This window comes from Hypanus sabinus, chromosome 13 (genome assembly GCF_030144855.1).
Source record: "Hypanus sabinus isolate sHypSab1 chromosome 13, sHypSab1.hap1, whole genome shotgun sequence".
NCBI classification, from domain to species: Eukaryota; Metazoa; Chordata; class Chondrichthyes; order Myliobatiformes; family Dasyatidae; genus Hypanus; species Hypanus sabinus.
The window spans coordinates 96,760,746-96,774,523 of record NC_082718.1 but is presented as its reverse complement, the minus strand read 5'-3'; the positions used below and the strand labels follow the sequence as shown (position 1 = coordinate 96,774,523).

The following is a 13,778-nucleotide window of genomic DNA, read 5'->3' as shown; positions in this document are numbered from 1 at the left end:
CAGCGGGATCTGGACCCGCCTGAAAAATGGCAGATGGAATTTAAGTGTAAGGTGTTGCACTTGGGTCGGACCAGCAAGGATAGGTCGTACACGGTGAACGGTAGGGCACTGTGGAGTGCAGTAGAACAAAGGGGTCAGGCAATACAGGTCCGTAATTATGAAAGTGGCGGCAGAGGTAGATAGGATCATAAAGAAAGCTTTCAGCACATTGGCCTTCAAAAATCAGTATTAAGTACAGGAGATTGGATGTTAAGTTGATGTTGTGTAAGACCTAAATGAAGACAAATCTGGAGTATTGTGTGCAGCTTTGGTCATCTAACTGCATTAAAGATTAAATAAGGTCGAAAGGGTACCAAGAGAATTTACATGGATGTTGCCGGGACTGGAGTATCTGAGTAACAAGGAAAGTTTGAAGAGGTTAGGACATAATTCCTTGGAACACAGAAGACTGAGGGGAGTTTGGATAGAAGTAAACAAAATTATGATAAGTATATAGGGTTAATGCATGCAAGCTTTTTCCAGTGACACTGGGTGGAACTAGAGTTCATGGGTTAAGGGTAAAAGGTGAAAAGTTTAAGGGGAAAATGTGGGGAAACTTCTTCACTTAAGAGAATCATGCGTGTGGAATGAGATGCCAACGCAAGTGTGCACACAAGCCCGATGGAATGTTTAAAAGATGTTTGGATAGTAGGGATATGGATGGTTATGTGTGCAAATGGTGCAGGTTGATGTGACTAGGCAGTTTAAAAGGATTGGCAAGGACTACATGGGCCAAAGAGACTGTTTCAGTGCTCTGTAAAATACTGAAATGACGATTGTCCTCAGAAAAGATGGCAAAAAGAACAGGATTCAGCAGAATTTCATACTGTTACAGAAGTATAACGTTTTTCTAAAGTGTTTATTGAGAATATAAACTGTTCTCTGATTCAGAACTGCATGACAATGGGACTATGCGTCCGAAAGGGAAAGCGTTGCACCTGAATCAGAATCAGAATCGGGCTTATAATCACCGGCATGTGTCGTGAAATTTGTTAACTTGGCAGCAGCAGTTCAATGCAATACATAATCCAGCAGAGAGAGAAAAAAATAAATAAAATAAAAATAATACTAATAAATAAACAAGTAAATCAATTACATATATTGAATGGATTTTAAAAATATTAAAAGTTCCTCTCCTTGACAAATACAATACTGTTTTAAAACTAATTGTAAAGGTTTTCTTTTCAATAGACAATAGTAGGCGCAGGAGTAGGCCATTCGGCCCTTCTAGCCAGCACCACCATTCACTGTGATCATGGCTGATCATACACAATCAGTACCCCGTTCCTGCCCTCTCCCCATATCCCTTGACCCCGCTATCTATAAGAGCTCTATCCAACTCTCTCTTGAATGCTTCGAGAGACTTGGCCTCCACCGCCTTCTGGGGCAGAGCATTCCACATATCCACCACTCTCTGGGTGAAAAAGTTTTTCCGCAACTCTGTTCTAAATGGCCTACCGCTTATTCTTAAGCTGTGGCCTCTAGTTCTGGACTCACCCATCAGCGGGAACATGCTTCCTGCCTCCAGCGTGTCCAATCCCTTAATTATCTTATATGTTTCAATCAGATCCCTTCTCATCCTTCTAAATTCCAGTGCATACAAGCCCAGTTGCTCCAATCTTTCAACATATGACAGTCCCGCCATTCCGGGAATTAACTTTGTGAACCTATGCTGCACTCCCTCAATAGCAAGGATGTCCTTCCTCAAATTTGGAGACCAAAACTGCACACAGTACTCCAGGGCCCTGGACAGCTGCAGAAGGACCTCTTTACTCCTATACTCAGTTCCTCTTGTTATAAAGGTGAGCATGCCATTAGCTTTCTTCACTGCCTGCTGTACCTGCATGCTTGGATGTACAAGAACACCTAGATCTCGTTGTACTTCCCCTTTTCCTAACTTGACTCCATTTAGATAGTAATCTGCCTTCCTGTTCTTGCCACCAAAGTGGATAACCTCACATTTATCCACATTAAACAGCATCTGCCATACATTTGCCCACTCACCCAACCTGTCCAAGTCATCCTGCATTCTCATAACATCCTCCTGACATTTCACACTGCCACCCAGCAAATTTGCTAATGTTACTTTTAATCCCTTCATCTAAATCATTAATGTATATCGTAAACAGCTGCAGTCCCAGCACTGAACCTTGCGGTACCCCACTGGTCACAGCCTGCCATTCCAAAAGTAAATGCTTTATTTTTTAATAAGTTTTATTTTCCTAAAAGACAGAAAGGAAAAGGCAAGAGCTTCTACACAAACTGAAAGTCCAGAACAACACACACAGAAAGGTTAATTGATTGGAATGCTAAAATTGTGAACATGCTCAATGAAGTATTTGTCTAGAACACATTTCAGTGCTGGACTCTACCTGTTGTATTTGACATCAATGATTCTGATGAAGGAATCCAAGTCCAATTCATCCAAGCGTGCTGGTAATACATATCTGGTAGCATTGTGGGCTGTCAGGAGCACACAGACATGTTGCAGTGAGTATAGATCGTTTTAGTGAGTCGGCAAGGACATGGCAGATGGTAAGTAGTGTGGAAAAGTGTGAAATCATCCACTTCGGTAAAAAAGAAATGATTCTCTAAAATGACGATAGTTCAAATGTATTTGTTCGGAGGGACCTCAGTGTCCTTGTACACGAATCTCTTGAAGTTAACATGCAGCTACAGTGAGTGGTTAGGGAGGCAAATGAGCTGCTGGCCTTTCTAGGAGGAGGACCACAGTACAGGAACTAGAAAACTGTGGACAGGTGTGCTCTCGCTGCCCAGGGAAGGTTCTTAAGATTCTTGGGATGGAGTGGGCTGTCTTGTACACGATCTTATTAAAAAATGCAACTTCAAAGAGCTCAATGACCAGCCTAACTAGAACCAGATGTCACAATCCTAATCTAAGTGGTCCACCATTCATGCCAGGGATGAGGAGAGAGTAGTGAATCTTTAGAATTGGAGGCTCAATTGCTGAGTATATTCCAAATAATGGTAACTATAATCTTTAAATTTTAAAGGATTCAGGGAATTGTGGGGTAACAACCATAGGCACAAGCGACCAAATGGCTTACTCCCATTTCTAATTCTTATATTTTTATGAGAGTACAGAATTCTAGGGCAAAGAACAGACATATTGAAAGGTAATCCAGGTGTGTGCATGAAGGAATAGGAAATATTGGTTAGGTGTTATGAAATAGAATTCAACATAAATATCAGAATGAGCTAGTTGTTGAATGTCTTAATTTTGTTAAGTATAAAATTATCAAAAATTAGATAGAAATATCAATTCCTCCAAAAGCACCACAACCTTGTTGTGGTTTGGAGGCTTGTGTGTCTCAATGACCCATAGAGCTGTGGATAGGGTCACCCATGCCAAAGATCAAAGGGCAGAGGCCACAGGTCCTCCAGGTTCGGGAGGTTCAGCTCAGAGCTAACTAGCCTGACTGGTAAATCAAAGTTGTTATGGTAAAAGTAATCTGAGTGCGACAGTATTCCTGAGTCTCCACCTGGAACTTGTATGACTGACAGTAATCTGAGAGGAAGCTATTGACATGGTGAAGGGTGCTGGGAATACCACCAGAGATGGAGGACCTTCATTGCTGCCATAAACACAGGAATATCAAGGCGATGTGGTTCAAGACTCTGAGGATAAGATTATATCCACAAACTTTGGTTACCACCAACCACACAACTTACATGTGATGCAAATTTTCTACATTTTTAAAGTGTATGATCAAAAATGGTATTTCATAAGTTGCCAAAGTCTCCATATAAGAATGATTTCTCCTTTAAATGCAACAGCAGTGAAACATTAAGCTTACAAAATACCCCAAAATGTATACTTTTAATTGGTTACATCATTAAAATTTATACATTTTTAAAAATACATCACAAACATTAATCACAAAAAAATTAACAGCACAGTCATAACTTCAACTGTAAACAGATTGTGAAGTGATTCAAGATTCATTCGATACCTGATGCATTAAACCATGTCCCATCACTTTAGAAAATCACTAACTTCAGCATCAGTTACATAAGCAGCTTCAATTAAATTTTTTTAAAAAATGCTCCTCGACTTATTGCAGTATGAAGTATTGTTTGCAACATCAGCGAATTCCTGTGCCAGGTTTAGTAATCTGGCTTTCTGATGTTTACACTTGGAATCAATCACCTTACTTAATGGAAAGGTGGATTTGTACAAAATATCCATTAAAAAAAGGGGGAACATATCAAGGAATTAGGGAAGGTGTAAGAGGAATAATATTGTGGGTGATTGACACCACTTAAAGTACCATGTATTTCAAAATTATCCACATGAACCACGAGGCGATTTAAGAATTTTAATACAAAGGTCCTTTTTTTTAAAGTGAACAAGTTGTTAATTTTCTTGCTGTCAAATGTTGCTAGAATTTCAAAAGAACTGAGAAAAGCACCAGTGATCGTCTACATTACACACTGTCCATAGAGATTGATAATTGACCACACTCAGTAAATGTTAACAACAAATAATATCATCCCTTCAGTTTGGAAGTAGCCTACCTATGTGCCAATAAACACACCTGAAAATTGATACATCAGAGCGTTACAAAAAGTGGAATTAATCCAATATTATTGGTATATTCGTAAATGGGATGTAGTTAATTATTTGTTAAATTATGCTTGTCCTGGGATCATCCATTGGGAACAGACTGACATTTCCATATGGCATGATGAAAATTGTGTGATTTGGTTAAAGTGCAACCTGCTACTATATATCTGGTAAACATCAATCTTTCCACAAGAATGGATACATACATAATTGGTTGATGACTAAGATCTGAGGAAACACTGATGACTATATTGAATTTGTGCAGCTTTTACATCCAACTGGGAAACATGTAGCCAAGTAAAGAAATGGATCGTCACTGTAATGTGGAGACCTTCAGTGGAATCATAATCCTTGATTCCATGTACCGGATCAATGGAACTGTAGGAATTGAGATAAAGCAGAGTTATCCATTTCATCACAAAAAGATCAATACAGCATTTATTCTCTGGCACTCAGTATACTGTGTGCATTCTAATCTTAGTGAAATCTAGATAGGTTACCAAGAATACCAGATTGAACTAGTCGAGCAATTGTTCGATCCTTGCACCTAAGCGGAACCAAATGAGGTGAAGAAAGTTTAGATAACACAGGTAATTTCTGTACGGGGGTGGGGGGAGGAGGGTTTGGATTTGATGTTATCACAGTTTGCCAGATTTAATTTTCTGGTGGTGGAGGTGGAGGAGGGTTGTTAATCTTGCCATGGACATGCGATTTAAATTTGGTGCAATTTGGATTGAGATTTGATGGGTTTTTCTACAGAACTGTAAAAATTTATTTATATCACTACTGCCCAAGGCACAGGCATTCAGTACTTACATGACAGTGAGTACACTCAGATTAAAATATGGTTACCAGCGTCTTTTAGACAATCAGTACTCCAGAGGGGCCCAGAGCTCCCGGAAGCCCCTCAACGTGCCTATTGTGCATACTCCCTTTCCAAGGACAGCTGGGCACGGACATATCCTCGGAAAAAGGGCAGGCAGTCGGCCCAGGCAGCGCCCTCCACCTCGACTTGTGAATGGCCATCTTGATCAGGCCCAGGAGCAAGCCCATCAGGAGATCCTCTTCACCACCTGCCCCCTTCCGAATTTGACATTCTCGGGACTTGACTGTTTTGTTCCTCTGCATTGGGGGTGGAGGGGGGGGGGGTTTGCTTTGACGCCCTTGTTGTGCTGTGTAACTTGTGGTTATCTGTAAGTGCTTCATTGGTGCATGGGGAGGGTTGATGCTTTTTCTTTCAATTTCCTTGGCTTTCTTTGGCTTCACGGCTATCTCGAGAAAATGAACCTCAGGAGTTGGATACTGCATACATACTTTGATAATAAATGAGGCTTTGAGGTTAAGATTCTATATCATGGGCAGTTAAAATTCAGTCTTCCAGATAACTTAGCATTTAGTAACAACCTGCTGGGTTCCGAGTACACCCTATCTTTGACCAAAGTTCCACCAGCTACCAGCATTCATCTGTGCACCAGAGCCCATGGTATTAGGGGATGTGTTTTAGACTGGTTTGAAGATTGGTTTCTGTAAAGACAGAGAGTCAGAGTAAACAGGTACTTTTCAGGCTGGGAGGATGAGGTGATCAAAGACCATTTCTTGGCCCTCTGTTGTTTATAATTCGTATTCATTCCTTGGACAGCAAGTTTGCTAGGGGGCTCTCTATAATGGAGTAAGACTGTCCCACACAAGCACAATGCAGGGAAGAGTTTGAGGCCACTCTGCCTGTCAAAAGAGTAGATGTCTGTGCCACAGTGTGGAACTGTTTTCTCGGAAGCTAGCTCACCGGTGTACTTCGAGGAGGGCTTTTCCAGCAACTGGAGATTTTTGCTGTTCAGCTGCACTTTCTTGGAGGGGCAGAGATCACTCTCTAAAGAGAGTGACAGCAGCACAGAATGAATCTTAGCCTAGAAATCTAAGTATTCATCACCTTGGCCAAATGGAGGTGGGCTGCGCTTCAGGACTTGGTATGTCACGTATCTCAGTGCGGAAAAAGAATGTCACCCCTTTAAATAGAGGAGTTTCAAGTGAAGTGGACTTCGTGACAGAGCAAGATGAGAAGGGACATTAACTTCATTAATTGCATTATTCTTGATGGTATTTGGGATGTTTACTGTAAATAGATTCTAGCAGTAACAAGGGGTTGAATTTCCTGCTAGGCATCAGTAGCCCAGAAATTGTGTCAATCTTGCTCTATGCTTTGCTGTTGCCCCTCTCCGCGACCTGTGGCAAACGTCAGGAGGCAACCTTGCTGTTTCTTTAGCATTTGTTTGTTTTACAAGGCCGAGTTGTCAGCTCAACACTCAACCAAACACGGATGGAAAGCGTGCCAAGAGACGGCCGGATCTGAACCTGGGACCACTCGCCTTGAAGACCGGTGTGGATTCCTCTACACCACTGGCTAACTAATACTTTATGCTTATTTAAGCCTATTTTCAACTGCAAAACCCTTTTTTAAAAAAAAAGAGATGTGCAAGGGAATTTCAAGGCCAACACACCTAAGACGTTAAGAAAATTAACTCTGAAGCAAACAATGAAGTATTAAGATGGTGACTGAAGTTTTGATCAAAGCCACAAGACTTTTGCTTCAATTTGGTATTCGTTCACTGACATTTCAAATTTAAAATTCCCATCTTCATATTTAAATCCCTCAACGGCCTTGCACTTTGTCAGAGTCCTCATCTGGTTCTACAGCTCTGCAATCCTCGCTGTCTCATTCCCACGGCTCCACCCTTAGCTGTACATTCAGTTCCAGACCACAGGCTCTGCGATAATCCCCCTAAACCTTTCAGGCCCGTAAAACCCAACCCTTTACACAGGTTCCTGCCCGCTCAAATCTCCGCACTTGGTGAGTTGCTGCCTGATTCAGCTCCTGTGAAATCCTATGAGGTTTATTGCATTCTTAATTAACATTACTGTTTTTTTAAAAGAGGGTGATGTAGAGAGGTTTAAGAATTCCATGTACAGAACCAAGACTTCCTGGTTATTTTCCACTGCATACAGAATATTATCTTTGGCAAGGGTGGTGAATCTGAGGAATTCATTTGCCACAGACTACTGAGTATACTTTGGGCATACTTAAAGCGGAGGTTGATAGGTTTTTGATTTGTCAGGGCATCAAAGGTTACGTGAAGAAGATAGGAGGATGGGTTTCAAAGGGATAATAAATCAGCCATGATGGAATGGTGGAGCAGACTTGATGGGCCAAGTGGCCTAATTCTTATAGTCAATATTTGGAGGAACAGGAATGAGGAATAAAGGCAGTGGGGATATGAATTTTTGCAACGGGGAGGTGGGGTATCAATTTGAAAAGCGTGGTCACGGTGCTCGAGGAAGGGGACACATTCAGTAAGCCATTTAATTCAGTTTGTATCTGAGCGGGGTTCATCACAGCCAGGTCTCCTGCGTCGATGTCACAATTGTTACCAGGATAGAGCAGAGCTCCTCTCCTTCAGGGCATTAGTTCAGAAGCTTCACAGCAAGCCCGTAATTGTGCCACCTCAATAGCCCACAGCCGATTGCCAAAAACAAGACAGCCTCGTAAGTATGGACGTATTTAAATATCTAAAAAATAGGGGAAAGATCTTCATTGATACTTACAATCACTAAATATCTGTCCGCCCTTATACTGACCTTGGGCTACAAATAATTATTTACTGACAACTACCGGTTACAGAAAGCCTTTAATATATAAGAAAATTAAACTTCAGTTTTCTCTGTGTTTCCCACTTAATTTATTAGAAGCTCCTAAAGCAATATTATGCTAGTTAGGTTACCTGTATAATAGACACACTCATCCCATCCAGCCTTCTGCCAGGCTGCATTCCTTGTTTCATGCCTGGACTGAAGGTCTTTGTAAGCTAGATTAATTAACGACATGAAAAAAACATCATTTATTCATTGTTCATATTAACTTTGAGAGTTTAGTACGAGGAATAATAGCTTGCATTGGACGCATTATCAGGTGACAGAATTAAGAACATTTCTAAAATGAAACAAACTTTTATTATCTGGAAGGCACTATCTGAAAATAAGACTTTACAAAGGGGAACTGGACACATGTTTAAAAAGAGTGATTTGCAAGCCTGAGGGGGTGGGGGGGGGGGTGGGGGAGGCAATGACAATTAATTTCATAAATAGCACAGCCTCACTGTGCTAAATGACCTTCCTTCATGCTGCATAATTCTGCAGACTCATGTTCAGGGGTATGAAAGGAATGTTTCGATCGCATCGTCAAACCCTTTTAGTAATTTAACCTCAGTTAGTTTGTGTGTGGTTTATCTGAGATCTCAGCAGTTAAAATTGATGACAACTAACTGTTGTGTTATCTACTGCCATGTCAATTTATTGTAAAATATGTGGAGAAATTCAATATTTGATTCCATCCGATCAACTATAACTTAAATATTCAACAGCAGAAAACTACTTCCCAGAAGGCAGTTTCAAGTTATTGCTCAAGTATTATGTAATTGGAAATCTGTTCAGCTAATCCACAATGCAATTTGTCCATTAGTGCAAGGTGTTGCACTTTGATAGGACCAGCCAGGACAGGTCTTGCACAGTGAATTGTGAGGCACTAAGGAGTGCGGTTAAACAAAGTACTGGTCAACAATTCATTGATGTGGCGTCATGGGTAGATAGGGTCGTAAAGAAAACTTTTGGCTTGTTGCCCTTCATAAATCAAAATATTGAGCACGGGAGATGGGACGTTATGTTGAAGCTTTATAAGACATTGGTGAGGCCTAATTTGGGGTCTTTTGTGCTGCTCTTGCCACCTACCTACAGGCAGGATGTAATAAGGTTGAAAGAGTACAGAGAAAATTTACAAGGCTGGTATCAGGTCAGGAAGACCTGAATTATAAGAAAATATTAAATAGTCAGAACTATAGTCCTTGGAACATAGAAAATTGAGGGGAGATTTGATAGAGGTATACAAAATAATGAGAGGTATAGATAGGGTAAGTACAGGCAGGCTTTATCCACTGAGGTTGGGAGGTCGTGGGCTAAGGGTGAAAGGTGAAAATCTTAAGGGCAACACGGGGGAAACTTCTTCACTCAGAGGGTCATGAGAATTTGGGAAGAGCTACCAGAGCAAGTGGTGCACACGATCTGGAATTCAGCGTCTTACCGAGGTTTGGATAGGCACATAGATGGCCGGGGTACAGAGGGCTATGATTCGGGTGCAGGTCAATGGGACTAGGCAGTCTAAGTAGTTCAGCATGGCCTGTTTCTGCACTTTGGCTCAAATTCTGTAAAATGCCTGGGAAGCAAACTGAAAATATAGCCCAAACACTATTGTAAGATAATTCATTTAACATACCCCAAATATGATGGACCACATAGAGGTCACCAATCAGTGAAAAGAATCCACCAACAGCTTCATTGTTTTCCTGCCGGAACCGGATAGCTCGGGCCCTGAGGACAATCAAAGATCGACAATTATTTTAAAAAGCCCAAGTTACATTAGCTTTTGTGCTGACTGTTGGTCAATCAAAGAAAAAATGGGATGAATTATTTCTGTTAATGGTTTACAATCATTTTTCCCTAGCCATCCACCTGAAACGTTTGCACTGTTTCCATTCCCACAGATGCTGCTTGACCTGCTGAGCATTTCCAATATTTTCTAATTTTATTTCCAAATGGGTATGGAGGTTATTACACCCTATAGGAAAACAGAGTTTTTTAAAAAAAAAATCTAGAAACAAGAATACTAATGAATAGTAAAACTGAGGGTTTCAGCAGCTCATGATCTGAGGCGAAGTGTGACGTTACAAAATGGAAGACCAGTCTCACCACCCTCACAGTGAAGTTACCCCTTGTGTTCCCCTTAAACTTTTCAGCTTTCCCCTTAACCCGTGACCTCAGTGGAAATGGTCACAGTCAGAGGCTCATTTCAGGGTTCAATACAAATTAAAATGTGCCTTCAACATCACTGCACTCCACAAGAAGGCCTGTGACTGTGAGTGTGGTTCTGCTTGATTAAATCTGTAAAGGATGGGTGGAATCTTCTGTCAGAGAGTGTAGCCTTGAAATTGGCAACGTGGGGTGGATTTTCTAAGTACGTTGAATGCAGGATGGTTGCAGATGCAAAGCTTAATCCAAACCAAAATAATGCTGAACAAACAGCTGATGGGTGTTTTACATAAAGCCATTTGAACCCAGCCCTGTCAAAGAATGGCTCGAAGGTACAATTAGTAACTGGTGTTAGCACCTGTAGGAAACAAGTGCTAACACCAGTATGTAGATCATACCCAGTCATCACCCTATTCCCGCCACAAGCTACAGATGTTCTTTTGTTCATTTCTGCATTCATGCCAATGTTGCCTGGGCTTTGAACCACATCTGAGAAGGGTAGGGCAGGTGGAATAAAGATTTCATGATTTCAGATTTCAACCATTTTGGCAATAGGCTCAGGGAACTTGGGCGTAGTCCAATTCTTGCTGCTACATTCACTGAAGGTCACCTCAACCCTTCTAGGGGTCAGTCCTCTGCCTCACACATATCATTCCACAACTGACAGATACATCCCTCCAGATACAGCAAATGTGCAACCTCATACAACCTAAACCTGCAAGTCCTCCCCAAATAAGATTTTCCTATTTATTCAGAAAATAAACTGGAGTCCAAGCCTGTGTGCGCCCAATTAAAAGAACAGCTCTGTAACTGTGCTGTGATGTGTGATGAGCAAACCAGGTGGAGATGGAGGCCAGAGCTGACCGCCCCCCGTGAACTATGCTGCTAACGTGAGAAGAAGAGGGGGGAGGCCTCTTGCTGCAGAATCTGATAATGAGAGAGTGGGAGAATGATTTAGTATTATGGCTTTTTTGATAATTGTTTACTTTTGCTCCAAGGACACTTTTGCTTGCTTGTGTGGATTCCTGCTGAGACAGCAAGGCGGTGCCAGGTGATGGACATGTGATGGATGGCTGGTACCCCAGCAGGGGAGATAATAAAGCAGGTCTGCAGAGACACGGGCAGACACGCCACAGGACACTGAAGGAGCGTTGTGCACCCACAGGAAGGTGGGGGTTTGGAGGATCGATTCGGGGGAATTGATCAGGGGCTCACAGTGTGTGAAGGCAGACCGGTGGGGGCTTGTGAGTGTGTCCACCCTCGCCTGGGTGACTGGCTCACCACTGAAGAACGGTCTGGCCTGGTACGGAGGGGTCACAGTCGGTGACCGCAACAGGACAAGAAGACAACAGAAGGTTTGCCTGCAACTGCATCACCTCTCTCTCCCTCTCCCTCTCTCCCCCCCCCCAACGGTACCACAGCAACTACCTCGACTTAAATTAAACTGAACTGAACTCTGCATCATCTTAAGACGATTCATTTACCCCTGACTTTGATAGAGCTTGGTTTTGATCCCTATTTCCACACTTCTGTATATATCATTGCTAACCTGTTTTATATTTGCATTTTGTAATACTGTATTACTTAGTTTACTAATAAACACTTTCAGTTACAGTACCACCACACTCCAACGTATTATTCCATTTCTGCTGGTTTGGTAACCCGGTCATGGGGTACGTGACTGTGCTAAATGAGACTTTCTGGGTGAGGGTCCCCCCCCCCCCCCCAACAGTCCAAGTGCCCCAGTCAGCAGCACTGCACAGGTCAGCATTTTACTGACCTTCGCACCTGTACATCGCAATGTGGAGGACAGGAATGTGCAGGAAGCCAGACGCCGGCAAGCCTCGCCTCCCATATTCCGCTGCTTGACTCGGTACCGAGTGTGGGAGTCAGGCTCAGTACGGCCAACACCTTCCATCTGAATGTCTGCAGTAACCGTGCACAAGGAAGAGTTTGGGTTGGGCAGGACTCAGCCTTTTAACTCTGTTAGTCTCTCCCAGGATGCTGCCTGACTTGCTGAATATTTCAAGCATTTTCTCTTTCATTTCAGTTTGATTTATTTATTGAGATAGGCTGTGGAATAGGCCCCTCCAGCCCTTCGAGACGTGCTACCTAGCAATCCCCCGATTTAATCCCAGGACAATTTGCAATGTCCAAATAACCTCCCAACCAGCGTGTCTTTGGATTGTGGGAGGAAACCGGAGCATCTGGAGGAAACCCACGTGGTCACGGGGATAATGTACATACTCCAGACAGGCAGCGGTGGGATATCCGACCTCATTTGGCTTTTTGATCATTTCATACTTCGTGGTGTAAATGCACTGGAGGCCTGGAGGTCAGTCAGTTTACAGCTCTCATTGCCAAGACATGGTTTGTAAAAGTTTATACAAACCCCTTGGCTCCTTCATTATTAAACGTAAGGCTTCATTGACTGCCACTTACTATCTTCAAAAAAAAATATTTTGTGGAGAATTCAAGTACAACAAGATAGTCTTTTTATTAAGACCATAAGACACAGGAGCAGAATTAGGCCATCTGGCTCATTGAGTCTGCTCTGCCATTCAATCACAGCTGATCCTTTTTTTAAAATCTCCTCCTCAACCCCAGTTCCCAGCCTTCTCCCCGTAACTTTTAATGCCATGTCCAATCACGAACCTATCAATTTCTGCCTTAAATAAACCCATTGACCTGGCCTCCACAGCTGCAAGTGGCAGCAAATTCCACAAGTTCACCACCCTTTGGCTAAAGAAATTTCTCCACATTTCTGTTTTGAAAGGGTGCCCCTCTATCCTGAGGCTGTGCCCTCTTGTCCTAGACTCTCCCATCATGGGAAACATCCTTTCCACATCTACTCTGTCTAAACCTTTCAACAGTTGAAAGGTTTCAATGAGATCCCCCACTCATCCTCCTGAATTCCAGCGATTACAGACCCAGAGCCGTCTAACGTTCCTTGTACGATAACCTTTCATTGTTGGAATCATCCTTGTGAAGCTGCTCTGGATCCTCTCCAATGCCAGCACATTTCGCTGTAGGATCTGATGTTTCGGTGTGCATAAAACTACCCTCAATCTGAACGTTATTATATCTTGAAATCGGCACTTTATCTTCCTGGGGTTGACTAATTCAAAACTGTAAGATTGTAAGCTGTAGTGCAGGAAGTTTTATTCCCTTGGTTCCAAAATCTCTTCCCACAACCCCGCCCATCACAGATTTTTGAAAAATGTACGGCAGTTAGGCAACAATTCTGCATCATCACTAATCTATTTAATTATGCGATCATTTATACCACCATTAAAGTATT

The 13,778-nt window shown here is 42.3% G+C and overlaps 1 protein-coding gene across 1 annotated transcript in view; it reads right to left on the bottom strand.

Annotated features, from left to right (window-relative positions):
- Positions 1–3,861: 3,861 nt before the first annotated feature.
- The window catches only part of nipsnap1 (nipsnap homolog 1 (C. elegans)), a 39,267-nt gene continuing 29,350 nt past the window's right edge, over positions 3,862–13,778 (bottom strand). Inside the window, exons 8-10 of the mRNA XM_059988265.1 lie at positions 9,945–10,039; positions 8,401–8,484; positions 3,862–5,005 (exon numbers count right to left, since the gene is read on the bottom strand). Coding sequence (XP_059844248.1) covers positions 4,941–5,005; positions 8,401–8,484; positions 9,945–10,039 — 244 coding nt within the window. The 3' untranslated portion in view covers positions 3,862–4,940. The remainder of the gene's footprint in view (positions 5,006–8,400; positions 8,485–9,944; positions 10,040–13,778) is intronic.